This window comes from Pholcus phalangioides, unplaced genomic scaffold (assembly GCF_987345545.1).
Source record: "Pholcus phalangioides strain wild (caught in Gottingen) unplaced genomic scaffold, Ppha-v1.0 ptg000015l_1, whole genome shotgun sequence".
In the NCBI taxonomy this organism is placed as follows: Eukaryota; Metazoa; Arthropoda; class Arachnida; order Araneae; family Pholcidae; genus Pholcus; species Pholcus phalangioides.
This window is the reverse complement of record NW_028301608.1, coordinates 25,229,162-25,244,972: the sequence shown is the minus strand read 5'-3', so window position 1 is coordinate 25,244,972 and position 15,811 is coordinate 25,229,162. Positions and strand designations below refer to the sequence as shown.

At 38.4% G+C, this 15,811-nt stretch overlaps 1 protein-coding gene across 1 annotated transcript in view; it reads left to right on the top strand.

Moving 5' to 3' along the window:
* The window catches only part of ple (tyrosine hydroxylase ple), a 45,145-nt gene extending 29,677 nt beyond the window's left edge, over positions 1-15,468 (top strand). The window contains exons 7-13 of the mRNA XM_089243246.1: positions 7,220-7,270; positions 7,677-7,822; positions 9,145-9,280; positions 9,545-9,671; positions 11,987-12,082; positions 13,270-13,403; positions 15,231-15,468. Coding sequence (XP_089099372.1) covers positions 7,220-7,270; positions 7,677-7,822; positions 9,145-9,280; positions 9,545-9,671; positions 11,987-12,082; positions 13,270-13,403; positions 15,231-15,399 — 859 coding nt within the window. The 3' untranslated portion in view covers positions 15,400-15,468. The remainder of the gene's footprint in view (positions 1-7,219; positions 7,271-7,676; positions 7,823-9,144; positions 9,281-9,544; positions 9,672-11,986; positions 12,083-13,269; positions 13,404-15,230) is intronic.
* The last annotated feature ends 343 nt before the right edge of the window (positions 15,469-15,811 follow it).

The window sequence follows — 15,811 nt, the reverse complement described above, 5'->3', positions numbered from 1 at the left end:
TAAAACGACATTCCTGATGAAATTTATCGGGAGAAAAAGAACACCATGTATGCAAATGTAACCTGGGAAAAAAAGAAGAAACCGTATGCAAAAGTGTGTCACAGTGAATAAAAGGTGCGTACCTGCATTGGACCGGGAAGCAAGAAAGGATCCCGTTTAGCACAGCTGCCGACGCAAATGTTTTCGGATTGGGCAACCCCCGTCTGTGGGGAAAACGCTTACCGTACATTCGTGCTGTCTCTGTGGTACTTCCATTTGCAGCTCCGTAAATGAAATGTATGTCTGCTTTTTCAGTATTACTAATGTTCGCCATTATCCCGTGCGTTACAACTGTTAGAACGGTTGCATGCTGGAATAAATTCACAGAGCTGGCTGGCGTCAGCGCCTTTTAGTCACTGGGACGCAGATTTGGATATGGTTGTTTCTTCTTCCCCAGGTTACATTTGCATGCATGGTGTTCTTTTTCTCCCGATGAATTTCAACAGGAATGCCGTTTTAACGTTTGCGGAGCGACCGTTTCGAAACGCGCTAGCGCGTTTGCGTTTCATGTTAGACCATGCATTCTGTTGATGATAATTGTTTGTATTGGTGTGTACTATCACCTCTTAAAGTTTTTCCCATATTCTCTGAATCACCCTCTGCATAGCTTGTAGTGCCTTAAACATCATGTTGTTACTTTACTGCCATCTGTGCAACCAGCTTTTTGAAGCAGAAATTTTCACACTTTTCAAAACCTTCGGCGATTCTCTCCTTTGTGTGAGTGCGTGCATGCGTGATCATGGCAGCCGCACCATTGGTGAACGCATTTTTGAGAAGCGGCTCACTGCAGTGTTGAACACTTTGAACATTGTCAAAATACGCATGCGCGTGATTGACGTACGTTTCTCTGGTGACTGTTGGTTGGTGCCAACATATTTCCTGTGACTTTTAATAATAGACATACATAATTTTACCAGAAGCCCACATCCGCAATTGGTGCAGCCGTTAGATCATTAGACGCACATAACGAAGGTTATGGATTCGATTCCCTCTCATATCCATCCGAGATTCCCACATCAAGAAACTAGCTGAGACTACTTCAAGAAACAAGAAAGCTCGTGTCACCAACATCTGAGAGAGATCTCCAATCATGATGCTCACGAATTGATGGATAAGGCAATTTTCCGCAACTAAACATTATTTTCTTTTCTCTTTTAGCCCCTTCAAATATTATCATTTTGTGCCATATTTTATGCCAATGCAATATTGTGTTACTCCAATATGAAGGAAAATAGGGCTCTTTTGAGCTCGGCGCTCTGCGTAATGTTCAACGATCGCGGGGAGAAGGTGCTGAAATTGCCCTATTGAACAATTACCTGACATGCCCGTGTCAGACAAAGTAATCCGTTTCTTCCCGAAATTGACTTTCCCGAGAATTTGCACGGGAATCCTAATTTTTGCCTCTAAAGGGCACTAACGAAAAGTTAAAATTTAACTATATCTGCGCAAACGCTATAGCTTCATGCAACAGTGATAGTGATAGGAACCGAGAGACACCCAGGCTCTGTCACACTCAGTGATATAAGCACATTGTCCCTGGGGACTCGGGTGCCTCCGGGGAAACCTAACCATTTATTGATCTTGAGAAAGATATATTACATACATGGGCAGGTGCCATTACGCACCTCGCCAGTAAACAAGTATAAAATTTGTAATCGAAAAATGGTGATTCTGTAAATAAATCACAATTGTAAATCACAGGTTATAAATCTCATAATAATCGTCATAATCGGGAATAGTTCTTGATAAAATTTGATCTGCTTCTCTTCAGGGATTTCCATTGGATCAGTAACTATCACATCAATGAAAGCTGTCAATCTACTGCTGGGTTGATCTAATCACTGCACCGTGTAGTTTGATTTAGTCCAAAGACATTCGTCAGTAATTGCTGCCTGTATCCAGCTTTTCGATAAGCCAGCGTGGATCAAACTATTCTCGACTTACTCAGGCTCCTCTTCTTCTTCCTCTTCTCTAAACAGATGTACGAGATCGCTGTCTGGGTGTAGTTGACGTCGTAGTCTAGTGGATCTCCTAACTGGCATAGGTGGCTCTCTATCTGGTTCTGGCTCCGGGACTGTAGTTCTGATATCCTCAGGGTGCTGCTCTAGAAAGCGGACCAGTTTACGTATTTTACTTTTCGAATCTTCCCGCTTCAGGATGCACTCAAGCCAAGGTATTCGCAGATGTTCAGCTGGCTCTCTGAAGTGGAAAGCCGTTGTCTTGGGGCATAGAGTTGCGTAGTGAAGAGGCGTGCCTATGGCCAAACATGAGCATTTATCACTGGGGATTGATTTGAACCTATGAAGGTTAGCCGGAAATGGACCATGGCCCGTTACGAACATAATCATCTCACGTGACCATTTATGGTTCCGAGGCATTACATGTCGCAGGATCCTATGAGTTGATCGACCGGGCTCTGCGTTGTCATCCCACCTCTGTTGCCATTTATTCATTAGATCCTTCCATAGGATTGCTTTGGCGTGTGATGCGGGAAGCAGCAGATCACCTGTAATGATTTCGCATTCGGTAGCTTCCTTCGCCGTGGTATCCGCCAATTCATTACCCCATTGGCCTATATGTGCTTTTACCCAAGAGAGGCTTATTCTGGTGTGATTGCAGAGAAGCTGTCTTATTGTCCTAGCCATTTCATGACTAGACTGAGGATTAGAGACCGCCAGTATGCTAGAGCGACTGTCAGATCTAATTAGGGCAGCTTTTCGATGTAAAGAAGCATCTAAGACTGCGTTGTAGATGGCGAAAAGCTCAGCCTGAAACACTGAGTTATCATCCTTTAGCTTGACCGACCATCGGGCTATTACTTGTTTACCTTTAGTCTTAACGTATGCTGCTCCAGTCCCTTTTTCCGACTTTGATCCATCCGTGTAGTATATAAGTGTGGATGACTGAAGCAGCTCACCTTCGTTTTCTGGTTCGTCAAAACGTATTTGGCTGTTCCGCAGCCCGACTGACGGGTGGGATGACCAACCCTTTATTTTTCGTTCATATGCCTGAGGATCCAATGTATTTTCCGTCGTTGAGACTGTCTTGCGGAGCTGGAGTAGGCGAGCCGACTTAGCTAGAAACTCCATTTTAAGGCTCAACGGAGGGAGGCCCAAGATAGTCTGGAGAGCATTTGTCGGGGTTGTACTATAAGCTCCTGAGGTGTACAACAGGTATCCTCTCTGAATTGAGTTCAGTCTGTTTGAAAGCTGTACCTGAGGCGATGCACACCAGATTGACGCACCGTAAGCCATAGTTCGCTCTGCCACCGTCAAATAGAGGATTCTGCGCATTTCTTGATTAATGCCCCACTTTGCTCCGGCCATAAGTCGCATCTTCTGCAGGGTAGCAGCAACTTTATCCTTCATTTTCTGGATATGGGACTCCCATTTGAGATCTTGGCTAATGGAAACTCCTAGATACTGCAATACCGTAGTTCTTTTTATTGTCTTTCCCATCATCCAAATCGATGGGGGGCGCTTCTTTGAGATCCAGAGAAATCTCGTTTTGCTCGCCGACAGGCAAAGGCTATGGGATAATAACCAATTTGTGATGGATTGGAGCGCCTTTTCCGCTAGCTCTGCAGTTCCTTTGATCGTCTGGTGAGACGCAATAACAAGTATATCATCGGCAAAGGCCTGGACACGGATATTGGCTGGCCACTCCATTTTCAACAGCTCGTCGAGAACTAGATTCCATAAAAGAGGACCCGAGCACGACCCTTGTGGTGCTCCCTTTTGCAGATATTTAGTAGTCGATCCCGCGTCAGTCACAATCGCAGCTTGTCGATCGTGAAGAATGTCACACAAAATTGCCTTGAGCTGTGGAGGGACAGGCATTTCCACGATTCGGCGAAGGATAGATTCGTACCTTATGTTATCAAAGGCACTTTCAATGTCTAAAGATATGACGGCTACATCGTTTCCTTTGTCTCGCTGAGACTTAATTTCTACCATCATATCTTCCAAAGCCATCTCAGCTGATTTGCCTTGTCGGAACCCATACTGATGAATGTGCCACCAGTCAACCCTTTCCGTGTAATACATGATGCGCTGAACTATAATTCGCTCCAATATTTTACCAACAGAGGAGAGTAAAGATATTGGCCTATATGACCTCAAGTCATTGGGGTTACGGCCTCTTTTAAGAAATAAGAGGATCTTTCCGATTTTAAAATGACTTGGGAAACATTCGATCGAGTAGCACTTGTTGAATAAGGTGTGCAGTAGATCTGGAAAGGATCTGTTGATTGCCTTGGTCATTCGATTATTCACTCTATCCAATCCAGGCGCCTTGTTATTGTCTAAATTGTCTATAATCCTTCTTATCTCTGATTTGGAAATTGGTCTATCACGATATCTAGGAGAGTCGGGATGTGCTGCTACCTTATGAGAATCTTGTGTGGATTGGGTTGAAGAGACTGGGACATCTGGATATATTGTTTGAAGTTGTCGGGTGGCCGCTTCTAGGATTGTCTCGTTACCTGTCTTCCCCATCATGACTTGGGGAAAAGATTTACTTTTCATTGTTGCTCGATAGTTGGTGTTCGATTCCAGAGGATTTTAACCGTATAAGCGGGGTATCCGCGTTACCCAAAAAGCCGGGCCCGACTGTACATCTATCCCGACTTCCGGAAGATACCCGTTAAATGGGATTTTTTTCAAAATTTATTCATTTCATTAAAAATCAAAACCCACGAGCATTCCTATATTCGAAAATATTTATTTTAATCGCTAAATATCGATCGACACCAGGACAGAAACGTGGTTGATATCTAAAGAAGTTATCTATGTGTGTCGCCGTGAACTCTATCTGATGGCACTCAGCTATTTCTGTATTATCTTTATCACTTCTATCCGAAACCTATTGCTCGCATGATGAAAACGTAAGCCACACTCTTTATTTACTTTTTTAGGGTCATAATCTTATCATAAATACGCGTGAAAAGATTTGACTTTTTTTTAAATCTAAGATGATAAAAGAATTTTTGATGGAAAAGATAATACACGCAGGCTGTTCGATAAATTTGGACGGATTCTAAAAAAAACCACAAAAAATCATCCAATTGGCGTACCAGAAAGCGGTTCGAGTCCTTAAACTTGTCAAAGAGTGTTTTTTTTTTTGACATATAAAGAAATAATCAAAAGTCTCACCTATAGCACCACGTTAACAAAATACATGAAATGCATCTGGATTATGAAGCAAGCATTCGTTTTCACATAGGAACAGCGTATTGCTTTGTAGTTATTTTCCAACTAGATCTGGTCTTTTTTTTTTTTTTTTTAGCCATTTTGGGTGAAAAAAATACCCATCTAGTTGCTAGTTATTTTCTAGTCTTTTTAAAAAAAACAAATACTGTTTTATAGTGTCTATTAGTAAATTTCGTGAAAACACGGGAGGTTCGTTTTATGGTCATCTATACAATGATTAAAATCAATTCTGGTTGTTTTAAGCACGGTTTCTAGTTGTTTTCAATGAAGAATCCAGTTAGAGACTTTTTGGTTGTTGAAAACACTACTTGGGAACGATATTGAACGACACAAATGTTCAATGTGTCCACCATCATATGCGAGAAAATACGCAAGACATCGCGTTAGAAAACCATTTACACTTGCGTGCAGCATGTCATTGTCGATAGCATGGCATAGATCAGTGGTTCTCAACCTGGGGCCATATGGCTCCCTTGCAGTCCTGGGATATTCTTGTGCGGGGGGGGGGGGTCACGGGAGAAAATCAGAAGAAAGGTGATCCACGACAGGTAGTGAAAGGAGTCATAGAGAGCTGTGAAGAGAAAAAAGCTTTAAAAGGGAAACATGGTTAAAAAATATTACTACTTTCAGAATTCATCAGATCCGTCCATAGAACCAGGAGCATCTTAACCCTTGCTCATTATCAATGTCACCCTGGTCTTCATGTCTATAATGGAGGGAGAGGGACTGCACTATATGGGATCTGGTACTATGATTTTCATATGAAAGAACAGCTTACATGTGAAAATCATAGTACCAGATCTAGTACCAGCTTAGTATGGAGGGCCGCCAGAGCAACGGTTGATGTGTTGGGAGGTTCGATTTATTATGCATGTTCGTTGGATCGTCCCGTATTTTACACAGATCCGTTTTTACCATATAATTTAACTCCTGGGAGGGATGATAATCCACCATTTTTGCATCTGTGCCTAGCCAGGATTCTAGAGATTGACCTGATTTATTAAAATTTCATTCATAATAAAAAAATAGAAAGTACCACACTCTTGGATGAGGGTAGATGGGGGCCCCTTGATAGGACAGGGGGCAACGAGAAAAAAAATGTGAACCATCGGGGGCCATGAGCTGAAAAAGGTTGAAGTCCATCCACCTTGTCTGAGTTGAAAGATGTCATACACCGTGAGATCTCTACTATAGACTACGACATACTGTTACGCAAGTCGTTTAATGATTAATTTTAGACAATATTATTTCAATCCATAATGATTTTCAGGTATTATGGAGATGGGCACACACCAAACATTTATGTTGTTTTTACTTCTCAAACGAAAACTGGCTGCATGATCTAGATGCATTTCATGTACTTTATTAACTTAGCGCTATATATCTGTGAGAATTTAAATTATTTCTTTTTCTCACGCCAAAAAAAAAATTAACTTTTTGAAAAGTTTAAGGGCTCAAACCGATTCCCGGTATGTCAATTTGTTGATGTTTTTACGATCCATCCAAATTTATAAGACAGCCTGTATTAAGATATCTGATCAATCCATACTGTTAAATTCTCAAAGAAAACTCGAAACGTTTACTAAAATATATTTTAAAATAAGATGTTTATAATACAAATACATGCGAATTTGAATATCAAATTATTCAGCCATATGGCAGGAAATAGAAAAAGTGTTCGTAGTAAATATGGATATCAGAGTTGTGCAGGACCTAAATTTTTTAAAATTTTAGCGGAGAGGCCGAAAGACGTTGAGAAGACAAATTAACATGAATCTGAACAAATGTGCATTTTATTTTATGTCAAATAATAATTTCTAGTAAGAGCAATTTAGTATCACAATTTCTAGTATATATATATATAAAAAACTACAGTTTAATATTAATTTATATTTCTAGTAAGTACTTAATATTAGTTTTTTCAAGTACCATAATTATACATATTTATTAATTTTTCGTCCAATTTCTAGTGGCGATATTATACCGACAGTCATTTATACATCAGAGGAAACTCGGACGTGGTGAGAAAATTTTTGAAAAATTTTCAGTGCTATGTAGATATCGTAAAATACTCCTACATAACATATATAAATAAAATTATATGTGTTTCTATATAGTAGGATAATTGTCACTATTCCACATTTGACAGCATGAGCTTATTGTTTAGCTTCTAGGCGTTCTGTTCATTCGTTGATATTGCAACAAAAGGATCTAAAAGGCGTTTTAATTCAGATAAAGCAGCAATTTTCTACAATTTTACAACCTCACAGAGCAAAATAATGATATTCACTTACAACGAGGAGTCCGTTATGATGACAATTTTCTAAGTGATCGTGAACTGTTAGACTTATTGTACTGTATTTTTTTTTAAAAATCAATATTTGTTTCTTTGATATCAATCTTCATGAAAATATTACTGTTTTTTAGGGGAGTCGTTTATAAAGAGGTTAAATCGTTGCTGAAAACGCACGCTTGCAAGCAGTATAATGATGTATTTGAGATACTGGAAAAGGAATGTGGTTACAGAGAAGATAATATTCCTCAGCTGGAAGATGTTTCCAGGTTCCTCAAAAGTAAGGTCTATTGTTGAGTTAATTTTATAATTATTGTACAAGTTCTTGGAGCTGCAGTTTATATAATAGACAATATTTTATTTATTTATTTATTTTATTGTATTTTATTTTATTTTATTTTTATTTTTTGCATTTTTCTGAAACCTGTTCAGCTGACTAATATTTTGCCAATAGTATATACAGTGAAACCCCTCGCTACAACAATATTCGATATAACGATGAATCACTACACAACAATATTTTTTCAAACCCTGTTTGGGGGAATTGCCTATTCTCTATTGTAGCCGTTTCCAATTGGGGTTGCCTGTACACCGATATTTTTTTGGTACGTAGAGTATCGTCACATCGAGGTTTCACTGTACATGCATGGTTTCAGGAAAAATGTCAAAAAAAGGGGGAAAATTCTACTGTTTATTCTAAGATAAAATCGTACGTATCGGACGTAAGGACGTATCGTAAAATATGAAAAAACAAAAAGTAAAAATAGGAGAATCCAGCTACGTAAAAACGCTTCCGTAAGAAAATTATTGGAAAAACATTTAAAAAAATGGATAATTTATGCGCGCCTCATTAAAAAAAATGTCGATCAGTAAAATATGAGCTTCTCCCATATTATACGATACTTTTACCCCGTACTATTTCACGTTTAATGTATTCTGTAAAATTTCGCGTGTGTCGCGTTCTATATACGTTCTATATATGGCGAATCACATTCGCCGGGTCGGGGTAAGTAACTCATACACTGTGAACGAAAACAAGCGCCCGAGTGGCACAGGGGTAAGATGCTCGTCTTCCACTATGAAGGTTACCGTCGAGGTCCACGGTTTCGAATCCGGGCCTAAATCCTGAGATACAAGTTCTTTACCTGCCTATCCTGGGGCGACCACTGATAGATGGCGCCTTCATTTCCCACCAAACTCCACTGGTTGGAAATTGCCGAATGGCGATATATGACCAGAGCTGGTGTAAGCAGTAGTGGATAAAAACACCTCGTGATTTTGAGCAGAAAAACTCAAAAAAACCACCCGCGACTGGAGGGTTAAAAGACTTGTCTTTAAATTTTGAGCAGCGCCTGGGACGAAATGAACGATTTTCCATAAAAACGTATGGGGAATCGCGTTTTGACTCACGAACATGATTCCGGAACGAATGACTTCCGTTAGCCGAGGTATCACTGTATTCTCATATTTTAATTTAATTTTGGGTTCACATTCCTTATGCAGTACGTTTTTAATGACTTATGGAGCACTTTCTTGTGTTTCGTTTCTCATTAAATGAACATTTCTATCAATCGCTTTCACGTCACGATCTCATGCATGTAGAACGCACTGGATTTCAAGTCCGCCCTGCTGCAGGTCTCCTGACTGCAAGAGATTTTTTGGCAAGTCTGGCTTTCCGAGTGTTTCAGTCAACGCAGTATGTAAGACATAGTTCTTCGCCTCACCACTCTCCAGAACCGTAAGTAAATCAAGCAAAACAGAAATTAGTGTAATAAAAATGATTGCGTAATTTTCTATAAACTGTTAAAATTTTTATATATTAGAGGATTAAATCATCACCTCATTAAAAGATCTTTCATAAAGCTCGGAATTTAAATAAATTATTACGAAAATTACTTGTCAATTTCGAGGATTTTCCTAATTTAATGTGTTTCTTTTCTAATTTGTATATTACACTATCATTGTACCCATTGGTGTCATAAATCTTCTCGTATTGCTTCAGGGACTGCATCCATGAATTACTTGGTCACATTCCGATGTTAGCTGACCCTGTGTTTGCATTGTTTTCACAAGAGATCGGATTAGCGTCTCTTGGAGCTTCGGATGAAGAAATTGAGAAATTCGCTACGGTAAGTGAAACGCGATTTACAATTGCTGTTTCATGATTTTGCGTGAATTATAAACTTTGTTAACCGGATTGCTCTTTGAGAGATTTTTTTTTTAAATGACACCTCCCCCCTCCCCCATTTGCATCTCAAAGATGGGAAAACCACACAGAAATTCAACATCAGATGTCCACCACTGAGCCGCCTGTGAGCCTTCACGATTTCCACACGGCCACACAACTGCTCGTTATAATGGTAGATCATCGTATAGCATCCATCTTTCATAAGAACGGCACAATAATTCGATTACTTTAAACTGGGGTTACTTGAACACAAGACAAAAAAAAATGTTTTAAATCACTCCTGGGGTCTGCTGTTATGCAAATATAGGCCTGATTCTGGATCTCTTCAACAGGTAGCATCACTTGCTAGTGCCTGAGGTGCTAAACTACGTTCCCACAATTCCCGCTTTTTCTTAGTTCAGGTCACGTTACTTTGTGATCAAAACACAAATTTTTGTGACCCGAAAACTTTTACCTTCATTTTTTTGCACCTTGTAGTCACACGCAGAGCAAAGAGAAATTTACATTCCAAATGTAGTCCTTAAGAAAATAACAATAGTTTAAGCTTGACAGAGAACAACTTAACGCAGTAAAACTTGTAAGTACTGTAATGAATAGTATGCAAAAAAACAACTAAAGATGGGGTTACTTGCACCCATATCCAGCAAGTGTTTCCAAGCAACCCCTAGCTATATGTTTAATTACACACTTTCGAATTTCACCGTAAAAATTAATGTTGATATCATCATTTTTTGTCAATTTTCTTTCATTAACTGGCTTAGCCGCGCTGTTCATATACATTTATTTGCAGATCTGAAACCAAAAATACCTCCGAAAATTACAAGAGCTGCTACTCCTGGTAGCAGAAAGTAAGCGAATTTAACAGCTGAAAAATTAGAAGAGTGTTTAAATGCTGTAAGATCAGGAGAAACGTCTCAGAAAGACACATCAGCCCACTTTAAAATAAGTAGATCTACTATAAAAAGTAGATTCGAGAGTGGTTTATTAAACACATACCTGGACATCCAATCGTTTTTACTAGTGAAGAAAAAACGACTAAAAACAACTAGTAGAGAAGTGTGATATAAAAAAGAAAATTAGTCCATCAAAGTTAATAAAATGGAGGTTGTTTTGAGTTACAATGTAAAGTAAGCTTTTTCATACGTTAATCACTTTTAGCAGGACTAAGTAGAACAGATATGAAAAATGGTGATAAAATATTTAATTCACCATTACAGAATTTATGATGCATTTTGAAATTTACTATCAAATTACATAAAAATTCTTAAATCAAAATTATGGTTGTTGGCTGGGGTTATATTGCCAGATCCCAGGTCCTAACTTGATTCAACTTGTTTATTTCATAAGAAATGTAGCTTGTGTTCAAGTAACCCAAAACTCGGGGTTACTTGAACCTAAATTTCAATAATCCACTATATACATGTTACGGTAAATGTGATAAGACGGTTATTATGCATACTTGCCAATCGTATTGGTATGTTTGATAAATTTATCACTTTTACCAGAAAATATGCATAATACACAATAGTCGTTGGTAAATCTGACAAATACTGAAAACATTATCACTTTTACCGGCGATTATGCATAGTAGCTAAATGTCGTTGGTAAATTTAATTAATACTTGAAATTTATCGCCTTCATCTGTGTTCATCCATAACAGCCTAGTGTAATTGCTGAATTTGATAAAAGTTAAAAAATTCCAAATGAGACTCTAGCAAGTGTGACGAATATAGTCGGACCCTGATATAATGATACAATACATATATGAATTATCACGAATAGTATATCATATAGTACAATTTATCATGTTTATCAACGACGATTATGCGTAATCTCCAGTAAAAGTAATAATTTTTATTACTTATTAAATTTACCAACAATTCTTAGGTACTATGTATGATCGCTGGTAAAAGTGATTAATTTAGGGAAATTTATCAAACTTAACAAAATGCTCGGTGGTTATGCATAATACCCTTATCAATCTCATTTACCGTAACATGTACATAAAATTATAATTTTGGTTTGAAGAAAAAAATGCCTAGAATCTTAGAAAAATATCATAAAAGCAGTAAAAATTAGGTAATCAGCATAACTCATGTTTTTAAGGTTATCCTTTGGTAATAAATGTACAAAAATGTTAACTTTTTGGGTCCAAGGCAACCCCGGTTCATGATATAGTAAGGAAGTGTTCAGTTTTCCCAATTATTATCGATGCCAGATAAAACTGAATGTGTTTTTTTTTTTTACTTCATTCAGCTTTATTGGTTTACCGTTGAGTTTGGTATATGCCTCCAGGATGGAGTAAAGAAAGCATATGGCGCTGGTTTATTATCTTCATACGGGGAACTACAGGTATAGCTAATTATTAGTACTGTTTAATCATTAAAAATACTTCGAACGCATTGTAATCAGTAAAATTATCCCATTTCAATCAAGCATAATCGTCTATTCAGTGAAAACCGGCAACAACATATCGATTCAGCTTCGGTTCTCAAAAATTTCTGAATAAACTAAAATTTTATACATTGTACGTACACAGTACAAAAAAAAAGATAAGCCGGATCGGAAGTGTTTTTTCTTCAGTTTGAACAATGTAAGGGGGAAAAACCTTTTTTAAATGATTAGATCGTGTGCTATTTTCAGTCCCGTGGAAAATCACAAAAGGGGTTAGAAACGGGAAAAAGTCCATTCGACTTTTTAATTAAAATCGCTTTTCGTTAACGGAATCCAAGCTATAATCAGCTTAACATTTCGTTTAAGAAAAGAATCAGCTAAGTATTACCAACTAAAAATAATAATAATCACCAACGCTAATCCTGTGACTAATGTCGAAGGGTACGGAAATTGCAATTGTTTGAATAATTCGAATAAGGAAAGAATATAATTATTAAATAACAAATATCATGTATTCATGTGTAGGATTCATGAAAATGTCAATTAAATTGTTTTAAATAAATCGTAATTTGATTTTATCCTAGGATGACGTCACTCTCCGCTACCCGCGCGCGCAAAGGTTTTTAACAGCTGCCTGATGCGAAGATATGTTTTTGGAAAGACGGCTTATATCCGAGGATGACGTTACTGTCATTCATAAAATATATCTTCGCATCAGCGAGCTGTTAAAAACCTTTGTGTGTGTGTGTGTGTGTGGATAGCGCAAAGTGACGTCATCCTCGGATAACTCGCCATCTGGTGGCATCGTCAGCAATTGTGAACTTTGGCCTGAATTGTATCCGACCGTCCATGTACGATCCCGTTCAGTGCACACGAACTCCAAGGAAAGATTGTGCTATTCGTTCCTTCGTAGTCTAGTGATCTAAGGCGTTCACCCAGAAAGTGAAAGGACGTGGGTGCGATTCAACGCAGGGGCAGTTGAATTTCCTCTATTTCCAAGAATATATATCTTTGCATCAGCCAGCTGTTAAAAACCTTTGTAACTTGATTTTAGCTAGATAACTCGTGAAATGTTACAATTTGTATTTATGTTATTTTGCTTTTTTACTCTCTGGGTATTATAATATAATATTATTTTCATGCAGCATGCTTTATCCGATAAACCAGATCATCGTCCATTTGATCCGAAACTCACGGCAATACAACCTTACCAGGATCAAGATTATCAAGACGTTTATTATGTCGCTGAATCTTTCGATGATGCTAAGGAAAAATTCAGGTGATGGTTTGGGTTTGTAATACAAAAACGGGATGCTAAAGGTGCCTACGCACTACTCTGACGTGGCGTGGTTCCACGTCACGTCAGAATAGCGTGTTCCTGCCTTTAACGTCGTGATCAGTGCTAGTCACTAAAATAATAACCTTTCATGAATCATAATGAAATTAAAACTGTTTAAAATTTTTTATTGAACACTGTAAGTTAAATTCTAAATAACAATAAATATTTTTAGCGTGAAACCAAGCCACGATACACTTCGACTTTTAGATAATCTGGTATTGCCGATCTTTCACGAGTTGAGATATTCAATTTCATCAATCAATAATCATCAACCACATAGACGTTTATATTAGATTTAGCACAGCGTGTCAGGTTAAGCTTATATGTAATTCAGGGTGTGTACAAATGATTGAAGTGATTTCTAGATTCTTTTTTTTAATGTCTGCAATATTGGAGATAGAATTTGGTGTCAGAAGAAAAATACTTCCTTTTCTTTCGGTGCTTTTTGGCTATAAAAAAGGGCGACGATTGTCTTACAATCGGGAAATTGCACTTTTATCTAGAAATGTTGAAAAGAACCGACTCATCCAACTGGACTTGACATACAGAAAGATGCTCCATCCAATTCTATCGCGATGTTCCTGAATACTTGAACACCTGATTACAGAAAAACATTTGGAAGTCATTTCGAGAGTTAGGATCACCAATTTCTGTTACAAATACGGCAACAACTGTCCCCGTGCTTTTCTTTCAATGTTGAGCTATGTGTTTGTGACTACCAGAACTGCGGACTTTAATCATCCTATGTTTTTCGTCGAATTCCCTAGGGCTATGTCACATCACGTGTGGCTGTAAATTCATCACAGAATCTATGAAGGGCCACTTATCGGGCACCTACAGCATGATAATTGCCCATTCGAAAAGGCCACAGAGAGTAGGCAGTCCTCCAACATTATACTTGCATAGCATGAAAACTCAAGTTTACCATCTTCACTTTAAAACCACAGACAGATGGCAGCACTAGCAAAAACATGAAATCAGTACAACTCTGGCAGCAAAAACACTTCAGGGTCACGTATATTCACACATACATATCGCGTTAGCCGCATTAATTAGAAATTCCGCAGAGGAATGTGCACGAGGTGTGTGTACGGTGAAGCGGTAGTAGTATGATTATAGCATCAAGTATACAAGTTGGTTATCGAGACGACCATTGAGCGATTTTTTTTTTTCACATTGGCGCAAATTGGAATGCTTCTGATTATATCCTGGCGTTCCTATTTGTGCTTGTGATTTGATTTGCGCGGTGACTTTTTATAACCTTTAAACCAATCCCTTATAAGGATTGACTGATTTTTTCATAGCCAATTTACAGGCGTTTCGATAACTGGAGCAGTACCAAAAAAAAAACGAGTCTTTCGATTTAATTGTGAAATTCGAGATCACATCTTGATCCAGTATGTAATCGAAATCACATATGCCGACGATAAAATCTTGAAACCGATCCAATCATTTGCACACAGGACCGCAACTAGAAACTTCGCCACCCAAGGCAAGCATGCATTTTGGTGACTTCATGTAATGTAGGAAGAACAATTAAAGGGGGGGAATTCGCCCCCCCCTCTATTCCAGTGCCCAGGGCACCAGACCCGCTTGCTCTCCCATCCCCAGTTGCAGCCCTGTTTGCAGACAGCTTGTATATGTTTAAAGTGATCATGTAACTAATCTTATGTGGGTGAAAGTAAACTAAAACCATTAATATCGTTGATAACAATAATCACAGTTTCGAATATAAATTTTCTTATTCCTTCCTCAATATCTATACAGGCAATATGTGATCCAGCACCTCTCCAGAAGCTACGACGTTCGTTACGATCCGATCACTCAATCGGTGCAGGTCCTGGATTCCCCACAAAAGTTACAGGCAGTCGCTGACAGCTTGTGTCTCGAAGCGTTCCGACTCAGCAACGCCATCAAGCGCATAGTCGCCCATTGAACGGAACTCCCCATTCGTCAAACGGAATGAATGCGGTCGATCGGAAACAACAGCAAAAAAAAAAAACAAGGCTACAACCAATTGATCTCCTTCTTCTTCTTGCCAATATATAGTAGTTATGATAGTGGCTTCGCCTTCGATGTACAGCAATGGACAAGCTTTTTTGTAACCTGTAGACACCTGTAGAAGTTAGTTCCTATGAAGTCTTATCAATTGCGATGTGATTGGTTGACGGTTGTCGTTTTAAATTTGATGTTTCTTGGACTTTAATAGGAAAGCGGTTTCGTTTGAGTTCAATGACAAAATTACAAACTAAGTTTTTGTGTTTCCGGAAAAATATTAGTTTTTAACTTGGGTAATTGTATGACCCGTATTTACCGGAGTAATCCCGTAATTCTGGCCGTCCCGAATT